Source organism: Sturnira hondurensis, unplaced genomic scaffold, assembly GCF_014824575.4.
Source record: "Sturnira hondurensis isolate 20B ecotype Veracruz unplaced genomic scaffold, ASM1482457v3 Scaffold0020884, whole genome shotgun sequence".
NCBI lineage: Eukaryota > Metazoa > Chordata > Mammalia > Chiroptera > Phyllostomidae > Sturnira > Sturnira hondurensis.
Genome location: NW_028093515.1, coordinates 1,864,165 through 1,877,954, shown reverse-complemented (window position 1 = coordinate 1,877,954; position 13,790 = coordinate 1,864,165). Strand labels below are relative to the sequence as shown.

At 63.3% G+C, this 13,790-nt stretch overlaps 1 protein-coding gene across 1 annotated transcript; it reads right to left on the bottom strand.

Annotated features, from left to right (window-relative positions):
- Positions 1 to 729: 729 nt before the first annotated feature.
- On the bottom strand, positions 730 to 13,554 carry LRP3 (LDL receptor related protein 3). The gene is made up of 7 exons (XM_037030783.1): positions 13,435 to 13,554; positions 11,532 to 11,579; positions 5,218 to 5,356; positions 3,640 to 3,854; positions 2,063 to 3,179; positions 1,626 to 1,758; positions 730 to 1,383 (listed from the first exon to the last, which is right to left on the bottom strand). The coding sequence occupies exons 1-7, from the start codon at positions 13,505 to 13,507 to the stop codon at positions 799 to 801; spliced, it is 2,310 nt and encodes a 769-aa protein (XP_036886678.1). The 5' UTR covers positions 13,508 to 13,554; the 3' UTR covers positions 730 to 798.
- Positions 13,555 to 13,790: the final 236 nt, after the last annotated feature.

The window sequence follows — 13,790 nt, the reverse complement described above, 5'->3', positions numbered from 1 at the left end:
CCTCCATAACTACATTCACCGCACAAAACCCCACAGAGAGAGCAGCAGGCCTCACCCTCGTCTACATGTAAGGAGAACGCATCCCTGAGTGAGATGGGACTACTGGGCCACTGTTGGCGTGTGCCTCCTCCCCTGTCCCCTGAGAAAGTATCAAGTACCCTCCCCCAGGGCCTTGGGGCCTGCAGGAGGCCCACAGGCTTCCTCTACCCTGTGCCCCCATTTTCAGTGCCCCAGCACCCAGGAGGGTGATGCTCTCAGCCAGAAGACAAAGGGTCACCAGCCCGGCCAGGCCCATGCTGACACCACCCACCTGAGGACAGGGGCAGAAGCCTCCTAGCCCAGCTCCTCCAGGGCCTGCTGGGAGCTGAGGAGAGTTCAGTGCCCAAAGAGTGCCCACCGTGGCCTAGATCCCATGTGCCCTACGGCCCTGTTCAGTGCAAGCACAGGTCTGTGCCCCCAGGGGGAATGAAGGGAGAAGCCTCGGAACACCCTGGAAAGCTTTGCCCTGGCCCTCCTGCATCTCTGGAAATGGGCTCCCGAAGTGGAGGCGGGAGGGAGAAGTGAGACCCCGGGCGCCTATGTGGACACTGGGGCCCCAAAGAGGGCTCATCACTCTCCTCCCCAGCTGAAGCCCCTGCAGCCCCATGGCCAGGGCTGGAGGGTGCTGATGCAGCAAGCTGGCTGGGTTTCTGGGTGGGCCACACTGTAAGAAAAAAGGACTCGGAGGCAGGGTAGAAATGACTGTATATTCCCTGGTTACAAGGCGGGGCTGTGGCAGGCACCAGCGCGTCCAGTGGGTCAGCAGACCAGCAGGGCCTCATCGTCGCTGGCCTCCGACGTTGGGGAGCAGAGGGATGGGGGGCTCCTGCAGACACCAAGTGGCTCTGGTGGGTGGGGGCCTAGGATGCTGCTGGCAGTGGGGGACGGGGGGTGAGGGTCCTGGGCTGAGCAAGGCTCCCGAGGCGTGTCCACAGGAGCCGGGCTGTCCACCAGACGGTCCCTGCAGGCCTTCCTGTCCTTGTCCACTGGCCTGTACTCTGGATCCTGCAGGCCCGAGGCGGGCAGCACGGAAGGCCCCACCTCTGGTGCGTGGCTGGGGGCAGTGGGGGACTCGTCTCCAGCCGCCCCAGGGCTGCCTGTGTCTGTAAGGGGCACCGGAGGGTCCAGGGCAGCCCCCGGTGCAGGCTGGAGGAGCCCGTCGCCCAGCACTGTCTGTGAGGTGCGTGCAGCAGTCAGCAGCGGGATCTGTCCCCGCGGGGCCCGGGGCCGGTGAAAGAGCCCATTCCACAGGCGACCCAGCCGGCGGCGGGAGGGTCCTCGGCGGGAGGCGTGCCGGCGCATCTGTCTCCGCATGGCCGTGCGAAGGTTCTGTAGCATGGAGGCCTAGAGAGCAGGGTGACAGCTGAGAGGGCAGAGGTCAGCACGACCCCCAAGAAACCCAAAAGACCAACTTGTCCCCCCATCTGGCATGGACCCTGTGTCACCCTCCCCAGGCCTCGCCTCCCGCCTCCCTCTACCCCTGGAGCTGCCTGGTCCAGCCTTCCCCTCAGGCTTCCTGTCTGAGCAACCCCTAAGGCCCAGCGGGGAACCAGAAACTGCAGGGTCTCGTACTCCCGGGAGCTCACCTGGGATGCACTGTAGACAGGAAAGTCCTCCACGGGCGGAATGAGGCCCTGTGCGATGAGCTGCCCGTAGGACGGGGGTGCCTCCCGCCGCACAAACTCAGCCTCCAGGCGTGTCATCTGGGTCTCAAAGGCCCTGAAAGCAACGGGCAGAAGGGGAGCATCGCAGGACTGGCCAGGATCCCACACTTCCACCTCCCAGGGGGCCCTATGCAAGGGCTCACAGAGCAGGATGCGGGGCCCTGGCACTCCCTCTGGAGGTCTTGAGACGCCTGGACCCTGGAGGCATGAGAGAAGTCCAACGGGGACAGCCTGGGACCCAGCCTACACACCCACAGCTATGGGAACAGTGGGCCCAGAGCCTCACTCCAGAGAGAGGAAGAAACTCCTGGCCTGTGACCCCAGGCCCTGCGGGCAACAGGGAGGCGCCGCCCACCCACCTGTACTCCTGCGTGCGCAGAGAGTAGAGTTTGAACGCACAGCCCAGAGCAATGACGAGCAGCAGGCCGCAGACCAGGCTGCCGATGAGGGCAGCGGTGATGACCTTGCGTGGCACCGCAGCCAGGCAGCCGTGCTCATCGCTGCCGTCCTGGCAGTCCTCCTGGCCATCGCAGCGCCAGGTCTCAAAGATGCACAGGTTGGTGCCACAGTGGAAGGTGCCAGGCTGGCAGGAGAAGCAGTTCTTCTCATCGGCGCCATCCGGGCAGCTCTTCTGGTTGTTGCAGCGGTCAGCGGGTGTGTAGCACAGGCCGCTGCCCCCCTCACAGGGGTACTGGTCAGGCGGGCAGGCAGGGCAGCCCTGCTCGTCTCGGCCGCTGGCGCAGTGCCACCAGCCGTCACAGCGCTGTGACTCCAAGAAGCAGCCCTGCTCGCCCGTGTCCTCCGCGACGCCCTCAGGGCCGCTCCCGCACGGCTGCTCCCACGGGAGGCAGTAGCCCTTCACCTGGTAGGTGGCGTTGAAGCCGTGGCCAGCGCTGCGGGCGCGGGCGTGGTAGGCCACAGTGAGGCGGCCCTGGGCGGCCTCGAGGCTCACGGGCCGGTGGTTGCTGCGGTAGGACAGTGTCTGCAGCAGGCGGTCCCCACGCTCGCCCAGGCCCTCGTACACCTGCACGTAGTCGTCGTAGCCGAGCCGCAGCTCCAGCTGCAGCAGCACGCGTCGCTGGTCCTGGGTGTCCACCAGCCACGTGCAGTGAAGGTCTGAGGGCCCTCGGGCTGCACCAAACAGGTCTGGGGAGGCAAAGGAGCCGTAGAAGCTGCCCAGCCGCCGGCCACACGCCAAGTCGGGGCAGCCAGCCTCATCGGAGCCATCGCCGCAGTCCTGTGTGCCGTCGCAGCGCCGCTCGACGGGCAGGCAGCGAGTGGAGCGCACCCCGCTGCAGGGGAAGGTGCCCCCGGGGCACAGGCTGCCCGGTGGCTCGGAGGCAGGCGCTGAGCAGTTGCCCTCGTCGGAGCCGTCGCCACACTCGTCCACCGTGTTGCACCGCCACGGGCCAGGCAGGCACTTGCCATTGTCACAGTGGAACTCGTCTGCCTGGCAGGACGCCTGGCCCAGCTTCCCTGCGGGATAAAGAGCACAGGGGAGACCGTCAGGGGAGGGGTCCAGCGATGGGCGGGCGGACAGGAGGGGTCCGGGAGGTTCCCTCTTCCCAGCGGGGCCTCTGCAGAGCCTAGGAAGAGACAGGAGACACGGGGAAGAGTCCCGGCCTCTCCACAGCCACTCAAGGGACAAAGACCCCTGGGATGTCAGGGTGAGCTAAGTCTCTGACATAAGGGTAAAGGGTAAGCCCCCACTCTAGCCAAGTCCAGGACATGGGGTCAGTGACTTCCAGGGATCCAAGGTACCCTGAGGCAGCAACATGTCCAGCCTGGTGCCACCACTGTGCTCAGACTGACAGGCTTCCTGGGGGAGACCCTGCAGGGAGCGGGCAGGTGGAGGGGGGACTGCTCCAGCCCCGGGCACCCAAGCGGTGCACTGGGTGCTGTGTGGTGCCCCGCGATGCCCCGCTACCGGAGTCACCTCGGATGTATGAGAGACGGAAGCCCTGGGCCTGGCCGGAGCTGGAGGCATCAGAGTGGAAGAAGACCCAGACGTGGTCCCGGGTGGAGATGAAGGCGGGTGGGATGGCAGAGCCGCAGAGCCGGAAGGCCTCCTGGCGAGGCGGGGCTGCGGGGCCCAGCATGAGCCAGTCCAGGGAGCACTGGTGGGACTCCTCCACATCGAAGTTACGGAAGCTGCGTGGGGGGGGGGACCACGGGCGTGCGTCAGGCCGGGTCCATGCGGCCAAGGACCAGCAGGGAACAATCAGGCCTGGACTTAGGACAAGGACAGCCAGCCCGCCCCACCCCACCCCTCCTCTCCTCTGCTGCCGGACATCCCGGGGTCTGAGGGCAGCTCCGAGAGAATCAGGACAGATCTGAACAGCATCCTTCCCATCAGCCCTGAAGCTCTGGGAGGGCCTTGTCGGTGCACACACAGCCCCTCGACCCCACAGCCAAAGCGGAGGTCTGTCAGGAGCCCCACATGGGCGGTTCCCTCCCCTGACACCCTCCCAAGTGGGGAGACCCAAGGGTCCAGATCCCACCAGCACTGCATCTGCTGGGACAGACCCTGCACAGACTCACAGGCCTGTGCACTGTGGGGGAGGAGCATGCCCACGGGGCTGGCCCAGCCTGGGGCTGGGTGGCAACTGGTCACCTGGGGAGAAACATACTAGCCCGGGACCCCCTGGCCCAGGTTGCAGGAAGAGCAGGTCACGGGGCTTTGAGTCTTTGGTGGAGGGTGAAGTCTTTGAGGAGAGGGTACCCGAGAGCCACGGCCCTTCTGACCACAGGAAAGCAGGCACAGACACTGAGACCCTGGCGTGCCCATCACACCCATGCTTTGAGCTACGGAGCAGTAACTGGGGCTGTCTGGGCATTGGCATTTAGGGGAGTGACTCCCCAGCCAAACAGCCCATGGCCACCCAGGCCAGGGGTTCCAGCCTGAGTTTCACCACCTGGTCACTCACTCTGTTTCCCTCAGTATGTCCCTGCAGCTGGAGCACCTCAGCTCATGCCTGGTCCTCTCTTCTGCCAAGACCGCCCTGAAGACCCTGGGGAAACCCTGCTCGGGGATCCCTGCCGGCCTAGCCCCAGGCCACCACCGTGCAACACAAAGAAGACACCACTGCCACCTCAGAGAGAACCAGGCCACGCCCACCAGCACGCAGGCCCCACTCCACACAGCCAGCCACAGAGGTCCACAGAGACCCGGGGAGCGGGCACACCCACAGGCTCACACATGCTCCCACCTGAATGCTCACGCATGCACTCGTGCACACACACCCGCTCACATGCATGCCCTCTGAACTTGCTCCGATGTGCTCATGCATGTGCTTCACAGTTGTTCTTTCTACCTGCTCAGGTGAGGGCTCATAGACACACACAAGCACACATGTGCTCACACACGCACACACTCACACATGCACACACTCACACATGCACTCCATGCCTGCCCACGTGTGCACTCGGACACCTGCACCATCACTCACACGCACACACTCAGCACGCGCAGACCCGAGGAGATTCCCTGGGACACGCCCTGGGACCCCCATACCTGATGGTGATCATGTCCCCACGGTCGCCCTGGATGTACCAGCTGCAGTTGGTGCCTGGCGGGTAGTTGAGGGGCCAGGCCGGACTGTAGATGACACCACGCCGTTCCGTGTGCTGCTCCAGTTTCCCACTGCAGGCAGCTGTTGGAAGAGGAGACAGGGAAGTGCTGGCCTCGCCTTCGTGGAGGAAGTCAGGGGCAGCAAGGGGACACTTGAGCCTCTCGTGGCCTGAGCACAGGCCTTTCCAAGGTGGGATAAAGGCTAGCCAAGGGTGGGTATGGCCAAGGGCAAGGCCAGTGCTCGAGACGTCACAGAAGTGGTGTACACAGCAGAGCAAGGAGCACCCCTGCCTCATCCTCACCCCTGCACCAGAACCGAGGGCCCTGGCAGGGCCGGGGGCAAGCCAGCCTCCAAGGTGCAGCCTCTTGGCCTTGGGGCTTCGGTTCGGTAAAGAATTCTGCAACGTAGGCCTGCCTGCCCCCGCCCAGGGCTTGACAAATACAGCCCTCAGCAGGAGAGGGGAGGTGCTTTGCTCACACAGATTTGAGTGCCTACTATGTGCCAAACACAGTGCTAGCCACACTAAGACAGGCAAACACCCTGCTGTTGAACTTGCAGGCTGCAAAGTTGTGGGGTGCGGGGGAAAAGCGGGGGTGTTGGGATCAGGTTGACTTCCTGCAGACCCCCTGAGGGGAGAGAAGGTAGTAACACAGGATCGAAGGGAGGGGCCAAGGTCGAGGTGGGTCTGGAGATGCAGGCTGGGTCTGATCATACTTTGTCCGGAATCTGGGTTTTATCCCAAGCCTGAGTGGAAAGCCACCAGAGGCAGCCTGTAACCAGATGTGCAAACTGGGGCTCAGAGAGGATAAATGACCAGCCCATGGCCGCACTGCCAGTGTGCAGCAGTCAGAATCCCCCCTGTTCCTCTGGGGGGCTCGGCTTTCACTGCTGGCCCGCGCCAACGAAGTCATGGAAGGTTGCCCACACCCTGTGTCAGGCAGCGGTGCCACAGAGGGTCATGCCAGCCAGTGTGCATGAGGGGCCGCCATACCCAGCCCCAGAGGCTCACCGTGCCCACCTCATTATCCACGCGCTCTGCTCCCCAGATGAAGGTGTGAAGCCTGCCCTGGCCTGCCCCAGCCGCCCCAGNGGTCTGATCATACTTTGTCCGGAATCTGGGTTTTATCCCAAGCCTGAGTGGAAAGCCACCAGAGGCAGCCTGTAACCAGATGTGCAAACTGGGGCTCAGAGAGGATAAATGACCAGCCCATGGCCGCACTGCCAGTGTGCAGCAGTCAGAATCCCCCCTGTTCCTCTGGGGGGCTCGGCTTTCACTGCTGGCCCTCACCAACGCAGTCATGGAAGGTTGCCCACACCCTGTGTCAGGCAGCCGTGCCGCAGAGGGTCATGCCGGCCAGCGTGCATGAGGGGCCGCCATACCCAGCCCCAGAGGCTCACCGTGCCCACCTCATTATCCACACGCTCTGCTCCCCAGATGAAGGTGCGAAGCCTGCCCTGGCCTGCCCCAGCCTCCCCAGGGCCACACAAGCCCCTGCACTTGGCTGCCCCCACCCCTCACCGCCCCTTCAACCCCTCACCACACTACTTTGTCGACTGCCCCCAGCAGCCTGTGGTGAAGGCAGGACCCCCTCCACAGACAGAAAACCCAAGACTCAGGGGCACACTGACGACCGGAGTCCAGTGACATCGCCTCCTCACTTTCCCACTGCCTGGCACCTTCCGCCGTCGCCCTGGAAGCAGGGGTCTCCCTGCTGGCTCTCAGGAAGACTCCTTTCAGGGTCCCACGCGACATGGCCGCACCAAGGGGAGCGGAGCTCTCCAGCCACCTCTCACGCTCTCAGGACAAGGACGACACGCATCACAGTGGCACCCGCCCCTCCCCTCTTCTGCCTCATCTGCCCCTCTGACGCATCCTTCCACGCACACCTCCCGTGAAGCCTCCCACGGGAGGGAGACTTTGTTTTGCCGCCCCTGGCAGGAGGCTTTCCCACCCCTGTTAGCCCACCCACCCCTATGGACTCCAGCCCAGGGGCCCCTTCCCCAGAGCCCCCTCCTCAGGCTGAAGCCCCTGGGCCTCCAATGCCCCACCGCTTCTCTGTTCCCACCAGCACCCCCCATAGCAGCAATTTTTCTTTCAGCTGTGCTGGCTCTGGCTTGTCACTGTGTCCCCAGGGCCCCACGCAGAGCCTGACTCACAATAGTCTCAATGAATACGGGTCAGTGAGTGAACTGGTCAGTCCGAGTACCTGCTTAGCATTTACAGGCATGAAACCCCTTCCTCCAGGACCTGCCGTGACCATGCCGGTGAGTGCCAGGGAGATAAGACCCCTCTTCGACAGCTCACGATCCAAAGGACTGGAAGAGAAACACCACCCCTGACCCTAAACCCAGGCTGACCCACTAGGTTCACGGTCAGAGCCTCAGGAGTCCCAGGTCACAGAGGCACCAGCCAGGCCTCTCCACCTGCCACCCACCCTGGGCCTAGGAGCCACGTGCTCGGGTCGCAGGCCACGAGAGGAAGGGCTGAACAGCGGAGCCTGGCTGTTCCCTCTGACAGCTGAGGCCACCAGCTTTGTGGACCCCACAGGGACTCTGGCTGCTGGCCTGGGGATGCCCTGGGAGGTGAGGGGTTATGCAAACCAGAAGAGAATTCTCCTCTGGAAGGGGCAGGGGCGGGGCAGGGGCGGGGCTCGAGGGGGTTGGGGGGCTCACAGGCCGAGAGGGCCCAGGCTGCTGTACATCTCCTGGACGTGGGGTCTCAGAAGCATGTTAAGCTGAAGCACCTGGCCTCTCGGGTGGGAGGCTCCCGTGCACCAGGCCGGGAACCACCGTATTCTCAGCCCCCATGACAGGGCCTGGGGCAGAGCAGGGCTCAGTCACTACCTGCTCTGGCCTAGAAGCCTTGCCCAGAGATGAACACTCCAGACGAACACTCCAGACGAACTCCACACTCCAGACGAACACAGCCAGGTTTTTCACCCACACTGGCCAGGCCTGCACGTCTTTCTTTTTCTGGCCAGAGCATCTCTCCCTCAGGACTCACGTCTGGCCCTCTTCCAGGGGTCAGGGGGCCTGTCTCTCAGACCACCAGCCACGTCAGGAGCAGATGGCTGGACAGCTGCCAGCCCAGCTGTGCCTCGGCAAAGATCCCAACAACACGTGTCCCCAAACAGTCTCACTCCTGGGGCTGCCCAGAGCTGCCCTAGAAATTCCCGTAGCCAGGGTGGCAGGGTCCCTGTTACTGTCCGCTCCACTCCACAGGGGCCGACTTGTGGTCCCACATGTAGTCTGGAGACTACAGTGTCTGCCGCTGTCAGCCCAGCCCACACAAAGGAAGTGTGGAGCGGGAGGGAGGCTGGGAGACGCAGAGAGCTGGGAGCTCTGGTCAGGGCCTCTGGGTCGGATGCCTCTTGGCAATGGGCCTGGAGGTCACTTCCAGCTCAGACACCCAGCCCCAGGCCTCTCTGTAATTGTGGGCCTCCCCCTCCCAACACACGGCCCAGGATCCCAGCACAGGCGGGAGATGAGGGCTTCTGAATCCAGTCCCGGGGCCTCTGCTTGTCCATCAGTAAAATGGGTCAGTGGACGCTGCTTCTCTGAGGGTGGTTCGGAAGTCTGAGCAAAGAGGCCGTCTCTAGGCCGATGTTCACGGGATGGGATGAGTGGAGCCACACCCCACGGGAGGTGAGAGTTGTGACAGGGTGTGTGACGACGGCCGTCAGTGCGCGGAGCTGGAAGGACTGTGTTTGGGGACGTGCTGACGCAGAACAGAGCCGTGGCGTGTCCAGCAGGCACTCAGAAAGGTCCGTCTGAGCTTCCGTTGGAGGCGGCCTGTGTTCACTTGGGCAGAAGATGCCTTCGGCCCTCATGGCAGAGTGGCCCGCTCAAGTGGGCAAGGGATGACTGCGCAGTTTTACACCCGAGAGTGTCTTTCTCTCCTGGCCCAAAGAGTCATCAAATACTCCTGAGAGGGCCGGAGCCTGACAAAGCACAATTTGCAGATCCGGTTTCTAGAGGCGATCAATACTCCAGACAACCTGCCTGGTGGCACAAATGACAGGGGGCTGGCAGCCCCACCCCAGGGACTGGGGAAGCTGCCAGGCAAGTGGAGAACAGCCCGAAGACCCTGCCCAAGCCACCCCCCGAGGTCACAGTGGAGTACAGAGTCCAAAGTGGGGGAGGCACTAGTCAGGGCCTGGCAGCCTGGGCAGCACAGGGGCTGGGTCCCCGAGTAGCCCAGCCAGGCCCTCGGAAGTGTCTAAGCCCAGTGAGGGCTGGAAAAGAAGGGGCAGGTGAACGGCTGTGGTCCAGGACCCTCGCAGTGGGAGTCACAGGTGAGGGTGACTTAAAAGTGCAGAGTCACGGAGCCTTGGGTCAGGGGTCGAGCAGGTGCCTCAGGCAGCCAGAAGCTGTCCCTTAGCAATGCTAGAGGGGTCAGGGGTGGACTCCAGAAGAGCTAGGGCCCAGCTCACCACCTGTGACCACATGGACTGTGCACAGCTGAAGACACCAGGCCACTATGCACAGGCCCCATGATGTGAACAGTGGCCCCTGCAGCTGGGCGACGTGGACCTTGCTGGGGCCTGAGGTCTTTATAACTAAGAAAAACCAAACATGTCGCCCTGAAAAGTTGTCTTTCTCTCCCTGGCTCTGGGGGGCGACCTCATCCATGACACATCACTCTTCCAAACCCAGGGCCCCTGCAGGTGGCAGATGCGTCCACCCAGGGCAGGAGGGCTGCCCTGTGGCTCACATCTGTGCAACCTGCCACCCCTTTCTGCTCCTTCAGAGCCAGTCTTCTCCGGGAACTTGTGCCGGGAGGTCGGCAGTTAGCTGTGGGGGCCAGGACGCCAGGCAGGGCTGGGGCTGCCTTAATGCTGAGCAAGGCAGGTCCCTAGGCTGGCACAGTCAGCAGAGGAAGCCAGGCTGCCGGGAGCCAGAGCTGGTGTGCAAGGAGAATGGCGGGGGGAGGGGGGGAGACTGAGAGGTCATGTCTGGGAGACAGGCCGAAAGAGCAGCTTCTGTGGACGCTGGGCCTCGCCATTCCAGTGACCTTGGTTAGCAGACGTGCCACTCTTTGAGCCGACCTCAGTGGGTTTCTGCTGTGAGCTGGGCCCTGAGCAGAACTGGGGGTCCCAGGCACTTCTCGCCCCTCCGTGTAGCATAGCAAACAGCAAACGAAGCGGCAGCACCTCCTCAACTGGGGACCGCACATCCTCCCAGCTTCTTGAGACCATTCTCAGATGTCTCCCGGTGGCACCAAGGGCCACGAGGGCCTGGACTTATGCATTTGCCAACCCCTGGCAGCCCCCTCAGCAAAGAGCAAATGCCCCAGTGGCTTGGGCCACCCTTTCTGCTCCTGACAGACAGTCTTTGCTGCACGAGATAAACACAAAGATGGTACGTGAATGGACAGACCCAGTCGGATGGGCAAGAGGCAGGGGCAGAGCCCCAGCTGTTTCCTCAGATGCTGTTTGAATGTTTGGCATCCACCAATCACAGGGCTGCATGACTGGCCAACGTGTTTACCTCTCTCCCGCACGCCAGTTTGTCTAGAAGCGGCCCCTTCCCAGTCTAGCTGATCCAAGGCTGAGGCCCCCAGCCCACCTTCTTATCTAACTCCCACACGAGGCCGATATTTCCCCTGCCCCAGGCTCTCCTGGAAATTACTCAGCCTATTCTACACCCCTTCCCTTGCCCCGCCTTGACTTTCCCACAGAAACTCCCACTGACGCTCTGGCCCAGGACTTCCCTGCATCTGACCTGACCGAACCCGTGGCCCTGCATGGCGTGGCCTGTGTCCCTTCCTCTCAAGACACACAAGTAGCAACTCTGTCAGTGGCATCGGCCTCTCCATGTCATCATTCAGTCACACCTTTTTTTATATTAAATCCCAGGTATAATTTAAAAACAGGTGAGCATCTCACGGCAGCTCGTGGCCCTCGGGGAACCCCACAGCCTACAGGAAGTACAATCTGTCGGGCACCCCAGCCCGTGGCAGTTTGCCAGTGGTGTTAAGCCACCACGTGTCAACATTATGCTGAACACCTTGCCTCATTCACTCATTCCACCCTACTAACAGGCTGTGAAGTAGGTCCTCTTTTTGTGCCTGTTTTATGGAAGAGGGAGTGAGATACAGGGAAGTTTAAGCCTGCCCAAGGCCAAACAGCTGCTCTGGGCTGCAAAGATGCACCTCAGGGGGTGGAAGGGAAGCAGGGCTCAGAAGGCCTGTCCTCACGGCCAAAACACCAGAAGGCAGGAGAGAGGGGAGGGAGGAGAGGAGCACGTCACTCACCTAAAGCAGGAACTGCGCTGCTGAGCCGGCCTGTGAGAACGATGTTCACTGCGAGGAAGCACAAAGAGGGTCCAGTGGCGGGGGTCAGGGAGCACTTTTGGGGCCCAGGCACCTGACCTTGGCCAGCAGCAGCCCTTTCAAGGGCACAAGGCAACACGGCCCAAACCCCAGGCTGGTTCTCTTCCTCCCACAGGACAAAAAGCCTGGAATGCTGCCACAGAGACCCCTGTCCCCAGCCTGGGCCTGCTGGGACCCCCAAGGGTCTCAGAACCCACCTACACACATGAGAGACAAAGAGAGCGGTGTGCAAGCCAGCCTGCACCAGACCACTGCCGCCACTCCCCACACCTGGGAATTCTAACTCACTGGGGAGGGGGCGTGTTTCTGTTTCCTGTCCCGCTTGAGAAGCTCAGGCCTGCACCACCCATCAGAGGGAGGCCCTGGCTCCGCTGGGCGGATGCCCTGCCAATAGGTTCCCGCTACCTTGGAGGGCTGCCTCCTCTGAGGGGCCTTGCCAGCCCCCTCACTCGCTGGCAGCAGGGAGCCAGGGAGGCAGCTCTGATTGCCCCATGTTACAGGGGCGCAGGCCCACAGAGTTCAGGGGCATTCTCAGTGGGCCATGCTAAGCTTGAGAAGGGAGGCAGAGAACTCTCCTGCCACCCACTCCCTCAAATACCCACCTCCTGGGTCTTGTCCTTTGCTTTCACGTACTGCTTTCCTGCAGGGGACCCAGGAGGAGGATGCAGGCGAACCGAACTTCTTGGGGGTTCAGGGCGGCCCCCGAACATCCAGTGAGCCAAGGAAGGCACAAGGCATCACTGAAGGGGTCGGCCACCACTGGTGAGGAAGCAGGGACAACTGCTGCCTCTCAGAACACCCAGTGTCCAGGCCACATCTGGGCAGGGAGGGCCTCAGGAAGCCAAAGGGCCTGTCTCCCTGGCCAGCTCACCAGGAAGCCCACCCGGCATCTCAGAGTCCAGAACACACGGCCACCAACAGATCGGGGAGTGAGCACTTTGAGGATCCCAGCCCTTACTGAGACCAGGTCACAAACAGAGGCAGGTGCCTTCCCCCTAGACTGTGAGCTCCCTGATTCCTGGGGACACAGGGGTCCATACAGCTTAAAACTTTCAGGTTTCTTCTCTTTTACTTTGTCATTTCAGGGGCTTCCGCAAACCTCTGGGGTTACGCTGCCTTCCTCAATGCAGCCACCGAGTGTCCAGTACTGACCCCAGGCTCAGATAATGGCCTCCCTCCTTTTTCATGGTAAATACAGGAGCCATGTGCACTGAGGATTTAACTCTTTCCTTCTTTCCCCCACACAGGGCCCCCGCAGGGTGAACAGAAAAACTCCTGGGTAAGGTAGGAGCCCTCCTGCCCAGGCGCCTGGCCCTTCCCACACACACACCTCTGGGCTGAACAGGCTGGCCCCGAGGTTTGAGAAAACGCACAAGGAAGACAGAGAGTGTTCTCGAAGTTGCCTCCCGCCGGGTGTCCTGAGTTCCGGCTCCAGCCAGCACCCGCCCCCGCCCCGACTTCAGGCGGAAAACAGGGACTTCGGGAGGCAGCCGGCCTCGCTTTTGTCCGCAGCTTCGGAGGCCCCTATCCCCCCACCGCCAAGCTAAGCAGGGTCGTAGGAAAGCCGCTGCCCGCCCACCCAGCCGCCTGCACACTCGGGCCACCCTGCGCGTGGCTCACCGGCGCCGGATCCGCTATTCCGAGCCAGGCCGGAGCCGCCCCGCTCCTGCCCGAGGCCTAGGACCCCGGCAGACCCGGAGCTCCCGCAGGGCCATCTCCGGAAGCCCTGGCCGCAGGCCGGAGGGCGGTCCAGGTCCGGTCGGGGCTCGAGGTGGGTCTGCGAGGCAGGGGCCCGGACTCCGCCGGGCCTGCGCGGCCCACTCACCCAAGCAGACGACCGCCAGCTGCGCCCGGGCGCCCGGCGCCCCCTCCGGCCCCGCGGCCGCCCGCTGCTCCATTCCGGGGCCGGCCGGCCGCGGGCGCCTCCTCCTGCCCCCGGGGGCCCGCTACGGCTCGCGCTCGGGCTCCGACTTGCGCCNCTTCACCCCGGCCTGTGCCCGGGGGCCCTCGGAGCGCCCATGCCCCGCGCCGCGCCCCCGGGCCGCCCCGCGCTGCGCCCAGCCTGCCCGGCCGGTGCCGCCGGTGGTGGGCTCGCGGCGGGTCTGTGGGTCCCGCGCCCGGCCCCGCGCCCGCCCGGAGCTCGGAGGCCGCGCCGCGCCAGCCACGTGACGCGCCCGCCGA